This window comes from Rhinichthys klamathensis, unplaced genomic scaffold (assembly GCF_029890125.1).
Source record: "Rhinichthys klamathensis goyatoka isolate OS25496 unplaced genomic scaffold, OSU_Roscu_1.1 h1tg000021l_1, whole genome shotgun sequence".
NCBI classification, from domain to species: Eukaryota; Metazoa; Chordata; class Actinopteri; order Cypriniformes; family Leuciscidae; genus Rhinichthys; species Rhinichthys klamathensis.
In genome coordinates, this window is record NW_026606572.1 from 465,666 (window position 1) to 477,347 (window position 11,682).

General features: G+C 38.5%; 1 protein-coding gene across 2 annotated transcripts; it reads left to right on the plus strand.

Moving 5' to 3' along the window:
* Positions 1-243: 243 nt before the first annotated feature.
* Positions 244-11,219, plus strand: ndufv3 (NADH:ubiquinone oxidoreductase subunit V3). Of its 2 annotated transcripts, none has more exons than XM_056240828.1 (4): positions 244-334; positions 825-936; positions 5,046-6,080; positions 10,919-11,219. In XM_056240828.1, the coding sequence occupies exons 1-4, from the start codon at positions 290-292 to the stop codon at positions 11,071-11,073; spliced, it is 1,347 nt and encodes a 448-aa protein (XP_056096803.1). In that variant the 5' UTR covers positions 244-289; the 3' UTR covers positions 11,074-11,219. The 2 variants fall into 2 exon arrangements, with proteins under 2 accessions (XP_056096803.1, XP_056096811.1); XM_056240836.1 differs by having other exon boundaries at positions 825-930.
* The last annotated feature ends 463 nt before the right edge of the window (positions 11,220-11,682 follow it).

Genomic DNA, 11,682 nt, shown 5'->3' on the forward strand with positions numbered 1-11,682 from the left:
CAAAATCCAGTTCAAAGTAATATTGTAACTGGTTGTATCATGGTTGTATGTGAGATCACCCATCCAATTTTTTATACCACTTGTCCACCCTTTTTTTTATTTTGGCACCGAATACCAGGAATGACCCATTTAATGACCGAAGTACGCTAAATATTGTTTTAAACGTATGAGAGACTTGTATTATCACGCTTTTAAAATAAAAAGTACGTCTTGTTTTGAAGAAATTATCGATGACGATTGCGTCGTGAATTTCATTTTCCACACGGACAATAATAACAGGAGAACAAAGATGGCGACGTCCCTGCTCAGGTTAGGTCGACTTGGATCTGTCAAGGTAATAGACTAATCTTTCTGATACTTACGGAGATGATCTAGAGATACTTTGTAAATGTGCAAATGATCACGTGCCTTTCGAATGAGATAAAGACACGATTAAAAGGGACTTATATCCGTTAACCTCAGTAAATGAAATGCTGATGGATAGCTAATAGCTATAGTCATATCAGTGAAATGTTAAATTAAGTAATATAACACACACACACACATATATATATATATATATATATATGTGTGTGTGTGTATGTGAATGTGTATATGTGTGTGTTATATTAACTTACTTAATTTAACATTACACTGATATGACTGACACACTGATATGTGTGTGTTATATTAACTTACTTAATTTCACATTACACTGATATGACTATCAGCTATCCATCAGCATTTAATTTCACTACTTAGTGTGTTGTACTTAGTGTACCTAGTGAGTTGCATTGATTGTTTACTGTTTCAGAATAACATAGTGTCTCTCTGTGTTCATACAGTGTCTCCTGCGTGAGGGCTGGAGCACACCTAAGGCCCCATTTGTTGCAGCACTGTGCACCAAAGGCGATGTCCCACCCAAAACACCAAAAAAGGCAAAGGCTTCAAGTAAGAGTAAGGGCATGCTTATTTTTTCCATAAATCTATCATCTAAGTTTGAATCTTGAATTTCCTGTTGTTTCATGCACACATACTATATTATAGGCTAATCCAATCTCACTTACGATGTGTCTACAGCATGATTATATGTTTCATCATTATTTGTGCTTAGAGTTGCTGTAAGTGATTAAGCTATTTTGTATCTTCTTCCATAATTAGAGCCTGTCCCAATACTCACTCTTGCAGTCTTTACACCTTACCACTTGTCTACTTACTTCCTGTATTACACATATTCAAGTGGTCATGAAGACTACAAGTGTGCTTAGAACTTGTAATTACCCGATGGGACACACTACATCATAGTGTTGTAAAAATACAACAAGTAAAGTTTTAAAAGAGCTTTATTTACATGGTTAGATTTTTAATACTTTTGCCGTTTAAAATAAACTTCTAAAAATTATCCCACCATGCTCTGGGTTAAAGGAGAACTCCGGCGCAAAATGAACCTTTGGTCTAATTACACATTGTTACCTAGTCAACCGTTATCTGAGATTTGTTTTCATGATTATCGAATGTAAATAGTTTTATCTCTAAAAACAGTTTAGGCTATAAAGCTAGTATAACGCTAGTATATTGGGCATAGTGTAATGACAAATAAAAATCGCTTGTTAATACCACTAACAAGGCTGAAAATAGACCCACACTAACACGGTAGCATAATGAGGGTCCCTACCTTCAAACCGAAGCATTGAGAACTTTGTAAGTGTACAGACAGTTTAATAAGAAGATATTTTAAACATACAGTCAACTTCGCGTATACAGGCAGAATCCATCTTTGAAATACAGCCTTTACCAGTCGATCTACGATCATTATGCTACCGTGCTAGTGTGGGGCTATTTTGAGCCTTGTTAGTGGTATTAACAAGCGATTTTTATTTGTCATTACACTATGCCCAATATACTAGCGTCATACTAGCTTTATAGGCTAAACTGTTTTTAGAGATAAAACTATTTACATTCGATAATCATGAAAACAAATCTCAGATAACGGTTGACTAGGTAACAATGTGTAATTAGACCAAAGGTTCATTTTGCGCCGGAGTTCTCCTTTAACCCCAAACCGACGCTCCATGTACGGTCAACGCCGCCGCTGCACACGGGAATTGTCACAGATCGCTCGAATAATAGCTTGACTCCGGCGCATGTAGGCAGTTATAGCGTTGTAAAATGCAGAATTTACTTGTACAACAGCTGCTAGCAAAGATATACGCCATGACTGATGAGACCAAATCATAGAGCCTAGCGTGAGCCTCTACTACGTCATCGTTTCTAAAGTCGTCCGTTTTGACCCGTCTACACTAAAACGCCCTCCGGAGAATCAAAACGAAAAACGGATCGGCAGTGTTTCTAAACTTCTCCGTTTTGGGTCTCCGTTTTTTCCCTTTTAGTGTGGACGGGAGGTGCAAACGTAGCAAAAGGTCTCCGTTTTTAAACGAAAACGCAGTAGTGTGGACGGGGCCTAAATGTCTGTTCAGTGGATCCTATATAACAGGATTGAATTTATTTGTAATTCTGTTTACAGAGCCTAACACATTTCTCACAACAACTAATATTACAGTGTTATATCAGGGACATTTATGCATGTTAATAAAAAAACACTTGCAGCACCTTTAAGAGCATTGAACAGCATCTGCCATGTAGTTTTCATGTTCATTGCTGTGGAAGAAAATCAAAAGAACCATTTACTTTTGGCTGAACAGTTTGAGGACATACAATTGGAAGCCCATGCAGTTATACTAGCCTAAATGTTTTAAAAGTTTACACTATTTCTGCTAAAGATGTCTGCATGATTATCATTGGTAAAGGGATTCCTCAATTGTTTAATATCGAAGGTGACTATTTCAATTTGTAGTACTTTTACATGGGGAAAATAATGGTTTTACTGACATTGTTTGGGGCAGGAAGTATTGAACGGCTTGTCCTGTGTTGTTGTTTTTTTACATCACAGCCGTAAGCCACGATTTGCTGCTAGTCAGTGACAGCATGTATTTATAATTTAGGGAAGGGAACATTCTCATTCAAGAGAGCATTGTATCAGGCATGCAAAATTTGGATATGCCCTTGAAGATGATGTATCAGTATATTTCATGGAACAGAATTATTTGTACATTTCAGATGTGTATATTTGGTAAAAGATTTGTCATCTTTTAGTAGTGTACTATGTACAGTCCTACTGTACCATTCAACTGTTTGGGGTCAGTAAGATTTAATGTTTTTGACAAGAGTATCTTATGCTCACCAAGACTACATTTATTTGATCTTCAAATACAGTGTGAAAATATTGTGAAAGATTATTGCAATTATATTAAAGAGCTTTTTTTAATATATATTTAAAAATGTAATTTATTCCTGTGATCAAAGCTGAATTTTCAGCATCATTACTCCAGCTGCTGCTGATATTACCCTAATATGCTGATTGTTCAATGATCAATGTTGAAAACAGTAGTGCTGCTTAATATATTTGTAGAAATAAATTTTATTCTTTGAATAAAAAGTAAAAAAAAAAAAAAAGCATTTATTTGAAATGATGGGTGCTATGATCAGGATTTTTGGGGCCGATCACAGAAATAAATAATACTACATGATAAACAGAAAAGCTCATGTGGTATTATTTATTTATTTTGCTATTCTTAATGTATATTAAGTATTAAAATGAAGAGACAAGAAAGTATCATGAATCGACAATTCTATATTTATTGGCAAGTAATGTGCAACATGTTCCATTCCGTCTTTTAGAGGTGATAAGGAACAGCTTAGAGCTTAACAAATAAGTAGCCTAATCAAAAATCAAAAAGTAATCAAATGTAAAACAACACTGTAGTCTTCACTGTATAAATTAAATATAGATTAATCCTACTAAATCTACTAAAGAGCATTGAGTAATTTTCCCCTTGTCTTTTGTTGTTTGATTAACAGTAATGACAGACAACAGCAGTCTTGTTTGTTAGGCTGCTGTCACTTTAAGAGCTAATGCTCTGAAACGCATGCAATTTAGCTCCCGGCTGTTTATGTTCACTTAAGTCATAAACAACTGTGTTTAAGCAAATAATCACCAAGCCGGGCGTTTTAACATATTCCTGTGTGTATTTGACTGTTTATGCGTGAACCCGAAGCCCAAAGTTCACTTTGCTTGTCTCGGAGGAAGCACACAGAAAGGCACTTGGAGAACATCTTTTGCGGCTTAATGCAGTTTCAATAACTCTTTATCAGCAAGCACATCCTGCTGTTTAGTAACAGTAGACTGCATTTTATGACAATCACTGATTTAGCAGATTTGGATGTTAGGTTTGGGCTTTTATGGAGGAACGAAAGCGCACCGCTGTTGAGGAAAGAATCGCACACAGCTCTGGCTGGTGAATGTAGTGAAGCAATTTCTCGCGTGTTTTGCGTCATCTGATCAGCCTTTATAGAGACAATCGGTGCCCAATTCATCGGAGCACTCTTAATAGAAATCTTTTGTTACATTTATGAATGTCTTTTATATCCCTTTCAATCAATTTAATAAATCATTACTGTATAAAAGTACTCATTTATTTAAAAAGGAAAAAAAAAATGTACGACCCCAAACTTTGAAAGGAAGAGTAGATGGCCTCAAAAATTACAGACATGGACTTAAAGGTACACAACTTAAATTTTGATTTCATGTGGTCTTTGATTTAAATTATTGCTCTAGTATGTGAATGCTCATTAGCTGAACCACCCTGACAAATTACATTTTTATCCTGGTTTCAGCTAAAGAGCCTCAGTTTGCATTTTGGTAAAACTTTATTGGTGATTTGAACTATTTTATTTAAGCTTACAAAACAGACTTTGGTCTTTCCTCATTCAAATAGAGCTGTTTTTGTACGCCTATTGCCCAGATAGGAAATAGTTACCCTGGGAGGTGTTACCAAGATGGCTGCTGAGTGTTCGGACTTTCCTTAAAAAGGCACTTTGATAGGGTGTGTAAGGTTTTCTTATGGTGTTTGCTGGATTTAATAGTTGCGTTGAACTGGAAGTTTTCTCAAATGTAATAAACTACAAAAACAATCTTATATATTTTATCCCATTTACCGTTTCCTCAGCCATAGAGGCCGATGAGCGGGCCTCTCTTCTAGCCTACAAGCCCGCTGTTGCCTTCCCTTCTAAGCTGTCTGCCGCAGGATTTCTTCTCAAAGACGTAGCTTTAGGTAAGTCTGAAACTGCTGAGGCGGTTTCCACAGCCGCTGCAAATGAGACGACAACTGACAGTCCTGTTGCTGAAACGGCAGCGGCTGACATTGCTGTAGAAGAGGCAAAGATCACGGAAGTCCCGCCTACTGATGGAGCCACTACAGAAATTGGAGGAAGTAAGACCTCGGATGTTAAGGCAGAAGTACAGAAAGATCAAGACGATACCTCTTCCTCATCCTCCAGTGATTCTGATTCAGACTCTGATTCTGATGATGAGAAACCAAAGACTGAAACACCGGTGCAGTCTGGAGAGAAAGCAGCAGAAGAGAAGAAAGCTCCTGGTCTGACAACTGAAGAAGTGGGTGTTCCAGATAAAGAAGCAAACCCTGAAACTACGGCATTTGGAGAAGCTCAAGAAAGTGCTGAAACTGTGACTAAAGCAACACCAGAAGAGGTTCCTGCACCAAGTGCTAAGCCAGTTGGATCAGTGGAGACCCTTATTGATCCTGCCCCTGTAATATCCTCCACATCTGAAGCAGTTCATGAAGTTTCCAGTGAATCCATTACTGTTGCCACTTCTGACAATATATTGGACTCTGCAACAGAAATGAAAACGGCTCCTACGGAGGAGATTGCTGTTGAAAAGGAACCAGAAATTAAAGTTGAAAAAGAACCAGAAATCAAAGTTGAAGAGGCTGTCAAAGTTTCTGCAGAAGTTCTCCAAGAAGTCACTACAGAAGCCAGGTCTGAAGACGTAGCTGACACCACTGTTGACGCTGGTCCTGAAGTATCTTCCGAGGCTCCTGGAGATGTTCCTGCACCCAAAGCTGAGGCAGGAACACTGAACGCTGAAGGAACCCCTTCAGAAGAGCTGGTGGACCCTGCACCTGTGACCGCTGATGCTGTCGAGGCTCTGGCTGAGACGGACGTTGTGGAAACACCTGAGGGTACACCACACATCCTTACTCAGTTTCTTTCTCTGGATCCGTCACATCACAGAAACACATTTCTCTTACCTTTTTTTCAACACTAATATCTTAACATGGCTATAGTGGGACTGCTATTACTAAGGCTTTTGCTCAAATGGCTTCGCAACTTTTGATCTTCATTGTGCATTTGCTTTTTTAATTAGTTATTTTGTTAACATTTGCATGACATTGCATGACTTCTTTAGCATTTATTATTTCTACCTAAACAATGTTCCCTAGGTTGAGGTTTGAAGTGGCTTCTATTTATAATTCACTACTCACTATTCCTCTGTCTGCATTGTGAAAGTGTAATTAGCCATTTAACCCATTTCAAAATAGTCCTGCAGATCTTCTAGAGCGTAATTAAAGGCACACTATGCAGGAATTCCGTTTTTGTCAAACAGCAAATTTAACGTTACTGTCGTAAATACCACTCACGCAGAGGAGCGTGCGTCCGTGTAAAGACTGTGCGCGAGTCACACCAGAACACTGTATCCGCGCCACTGATAGCAGCGGCAACGAGCACTTTGGTCACTTGATTTAAAAAAACAGCACATTTCAGACCGCCTCTTATTTAACAAACGAACGAAATTAATGCTCTACTAGAGTTAACTTGAGACGGCCACCATTCAACCCGAAAAAAAGTCATATAACCATTCCAATAACTCTGAAGCTGTTCAGTTAAGCTAAAAAAAAACTGCATAGTTCCCCTTTAACTGAACATGGTTTCCAAAATTACCATATGTACAACAGTCACTTTAATGAAGCTGTGCATTTCTGCTTTCATCAACAAGTCTAACTCTAAGGAGCCGTTCACACATACAGCTCTATCTATCTGTCTGTCTGTCTGTCTGTCTTTATCTATCTATCTATCTATCTATCTATCTATCTATCTATCTATCTGTCTATCTGTCTATCTGTCTATCTGTCTATCTGTCTATCTGTCTATCTGTCTATCTGTCTATCTGTCTGTCTGTCTGTCTGTCTGTCCATATGTCTGTCCATATGTCTGTCTGTTTATATTTCTATCTATCCATATGTCTGTCTGTCTATCCATATGTCTGTCTGTCTGTCTATATTTCTGTCTATCTATCCATTTCTATCCATATGTCTGTCTGTATCTATCTATCTGTCTGTCTGTCTGTTTATATTTCTATCTATCCAAATGTCTGTCTGTCTATCCATATGTCTGTCTGTCCGTCCATCTATCTATCTATCTGTCTGTCTGTCTATATTTCTGTCTATCTATCCATGTCTATCCATGTCTGTCTGTCTATCCATATGTCTGTCTGTCTGTCCGTCCATCTATCTATCTATCTGTCTGTCTGTCTATATTTCTGTCTATCTATCCATGTCTATCCATGTCTGTCTGTCTATCCATATGTCTGTCTGTCTGTCTGTCCGTCCATCTATCTATCTATCTGTCTGTCTATATTTCTGTCTATCTATATTTCTGTCTATCTATCCATATGTCTATCTATCCGTCTGTCTGTCTAATCCATATTTCTGTCTGTCTATCTATCCATATGTCTGTCCGTCCGTCCATCCATCCATCCAGTTGATGTTAAGATACATTATCCGTTGATCAGTTTTTTCTAAAGATATGACTCCTCAGTAACTGTAGGAACACCTGCTTGAACCAACAGTAACACCAGTGATAAAAGTGCTGTGTGTGTGAACACTCTTAAGGACACTGGAGGGGTGAATGATTGTGGCTCACTGACTCTTTTGCTGTAATTAATAATTTGCTGTCACACATCATAGCAACCGTTACTATGTGAGCAGGTCCGTCAAACATGGACTCCAAGCAAGATGGTGAAGCGGTGCTCCCACGGCGTTTGTAAATCGGACACTAGGTAACCCGAGAGATTGTCTGGAGGAGTTGTGTTCTTTCCGTTTCCAAAGCCGAAAACACAACGTGAGCGGTGCCTACAATGGATAAAACAGTTCGGACGGCCCCACTCCCAGTTAAATGTGTCGAACATGGTTAACTCGCGTGCAGCGTGCGTAAGACCGAGACACTGAGATTAGTCAAAGAAACACGGAGAAAGCAGATCAAGAGGATCCACAAAGGAATTACGTTTTCTAAAGGGTTGTTGTTAACATATTCTCGGGGGGAAATGAGCAGCAGTCAACAGTGCAGCACCCGTAGACTACAGTTTAGAGTGCACGCTCGCAACGGGGAAAGCATGAAGCTTAACGTTACTTGACAACATCAGTTCATATATCAATATCGTAACGAATAGAAATAACCTTAAATAATGTATGGTTATCTGCATCTTTCCGTCTCTTATGTATAGTTACTTTTTAAACACGAAAATCGCATTCAGTTGCCGTGGTAATGAACAACCTGCTTGTTAAAGCGAACGTGTTAATCCTGTATCTGAGGCAAAATTACTAAATATGCAGCGCGAGTTATATATTTCTAACTCCAAACAATTAGCCACTGAACCAGCTTATAAAATCTTCTTCAAGGCTGTGCTGGTTGCATTTGAGGTACAGGTCATGGGGTTTCTCAGATTTCGCTTGAGACCGGTATAAGCATTCGCCTCGATAGTAAGTTACTCGTGTCTCCTTCATTGTGTATTTTTATATTTTGAATAACTGTTATATCCCTCCACTGCATACTGTAACCCCTTGTGCCTCGATCTGGAGGATATCGCTGAGGTATTGCTCCAAAAAAGGTCACTGACACGCACGGGTAACGTTAACTTATACCTCTTCCCGTCATGGGAATCTGTCGCGCTGGTCGTGTTTGACCATTTGTTTGACGGGCGTAGTAACAATAACTAGGGGGCGTGGCTTTTGCGAACGGTCAATTAACAAATAATTTTTTTAATTTTAAAAAGTACCTAATAATCCACATGATTATCAACACCTTATTTACTTATTGTGTCCACTGGCACGGATTGACAGGAGCTGTATGTATGGTTTTAATGTGTTCTCTATGGAAACGTGGGGGATTGTGGTTGGATTTTAGAGCTAAGCTTGTGCTTCTGGTAGATTCAGTATTTGAAGGTTCTCTAAGCGATGTCGGGTGACGTCACTTCTTGTTGACGTTTTAAGTATTGTCAAACAAAACGAAGGCTAGCTAGACCCTCCCTCCTCCTCATCCGCGCACTAACCCCCCGAACCCTGCCCCCAAGTCCTTCTTGTCGGTGATTGGCTGGAAGTGTTTGTCATGTTTCGTGGAGCGGGTTAGCCCAGTTTGTTTTTGTTGCTGTTTGTGGAGCCTGGGCTGTCTACAGAGATCACGTTTCTTTACAGTGTGGTCAGGGGACAGGCAGCCAGCGGTTAGTGAGGAGATGTTTGCTGTATGTGACAAAAAAACGCTTGACATCGCTTAGAGCACCTTTAATTCAGATTGTTACATTTGTACTTGAAATACAGTTTTTCACACTTTCATTGTGAAAGGACTGTGGCTGGGATAATAAATGTTTATTAAATTGAAATCACATGTATACCTTGGGCATTCAGAAATAAAGTTAACATTCATAGAGCATATTGATGACCACGCTGCTATATATTACCAAATCAGAGTATGTGTACTATATAAGCTGTAGTGTTTTGAGTGCTGTTGAACCGGTTTCTTCCGCACCAGTGGACATGTAGGGTAAAGTCAACTTTATACAATTTTATACTTTTCTTAATTTGTTTATCCCTCCATAAGTGTAAGATTAACTTTTTGCTTTTTTGCGCCCCTCTATTGTTTTATAGACATCGTATGAGCAATGTAAAGCGCTATTTTCACTCTCCTGTTTCTTTCACTCTTCCTGTCCCCGCATGTATGAACATCTCCACTCCCACATCTGATGTATATTTTGTGCTTAATGTACACATTTTCTTGTTTTGTGAATTGAATATTGTTTATGTGATCATGTTATGCTAAATATAATATTGATGCTTTTTAGCATGTGAAGACTGAAGTCACACATTGTGGCCACATTGTAAGAATTCATTCCCTTGATTTAATTTAATCAAATCGAGGGAACAAATTAGTTCAACATGGTCACGATTTACTAAAACGAGAATTAATTCTTAATTCGTGGCCACTATACTGTATGTATTTTTTGTCATGTGCGGTGCTCCATAAATTACAAATAAGTACATATGTTGAGAGTCATGAATGTGGGATGTTTCATTTATGAGTTTGTGCAGTTATGCTTTAGATTGGATGTTATAGTTGTGTTTGTGTAATATTGATGTTTATGGCAGAACTGAGCACAATAACAGAGTAATGTGGAAAGATCCTCTCTTTATAAGCATTTGGTTTACTGTTCTTGTTGTTAAAGTTTGATTTAGCTGTAGTGTGAAATGGAAAATTACAAAGTAATTAAGGTTATTGTGAGGGAAACTGTCAGACGTCTGAAAGGCTAGAGGCTCCTCACACCTTTTTGTGTAAAGGGCCACCTGGGGATTGGAAGTGATTACTGTAACACCATGAAAGGTGTGACGATTCCACTCAGAAATGCGTTTGAAGAGTGACTAAGGGAAAAACAGGAAGGCTCTTCCTTGGTTCTTTTAGATGTAATTCCTTCTATGATCATTTAGTTGAAATCTTTATTTAGCATGTAGTTTCATTTTTACTTTGATTCAACCTTGTTGTGAATATTTTCATTCGAGATTATCTTCTAATTTAAAACAAATGTTCAGTCTACCAAAATCATGGTTTTACTTGGGCTTGGTTAAATGGGCTTTTCTTTCTGAAACAACTTCTTGTCTTTCCATTGTTGTCAGTGCACTTTGTTTGTTTTTGTTTGTTTTCCCCCAGTTCCACATGTCTTACATTTAATCTCTTACATTATTAATTTCCTCAGAACAAGCCCCAGAGAAAGCCCCGGCGCCGGAGCCCTTTGACAACACCACGTACAAGAACCTGCAACACCACCAGTACGACGCGTACACCTTTGCTGATCTGGATGTAGAGATGTCTAAACACCGTCTGCCGCAGCCTTCCGCAGCCCGGCACTGAGTCTCCATCGCATGGCCCGTGTCACTGTCCACAACCCTGTTTCTCCCCCCCATCTTCCTTTGTTCTTCAGATGATTTGCTGAGAAATCTCAAAGCTTTACGCTAGACTTCTATAATTATGGAATTAAAACAGATAATCTAACTTCATCAGAGTGGTTTGGGTTTTTTTTTGTTGCAGTTGTCTTCTACAGTATTTGAATAGTGTTTAGCTCACTTTACACTCTACAGTCTATTCTAATGAGACTATGCCTGCTTTCACTTTATTACATTGTTTATTGCAATACTTTAAATTCGCAAATGGTTTAAATGCTGTATTTCCATCATGATGGAATTCCTATTATTTTTCTCAATTATTTTGTCACAAGACCCTTTAACTAATGAATACAAAAAGTTATTTAAAAAGACAAAGAAATGCGGACTTTATCTATCTTTCTATCAATCTATTGTCTATCTGTGCATCTCTGTCTAGGCTATCTATCTGTATCTGTCTAATAGCCTAAATTGCAGGGGGGGGAACTAAACTGCACAATAATGGTACAGATTTAAGAACAAATTGTCCCGATCCTGGTACTCCCATCCCATAACGGGGAGTGTTTAAAATATTCGCTGA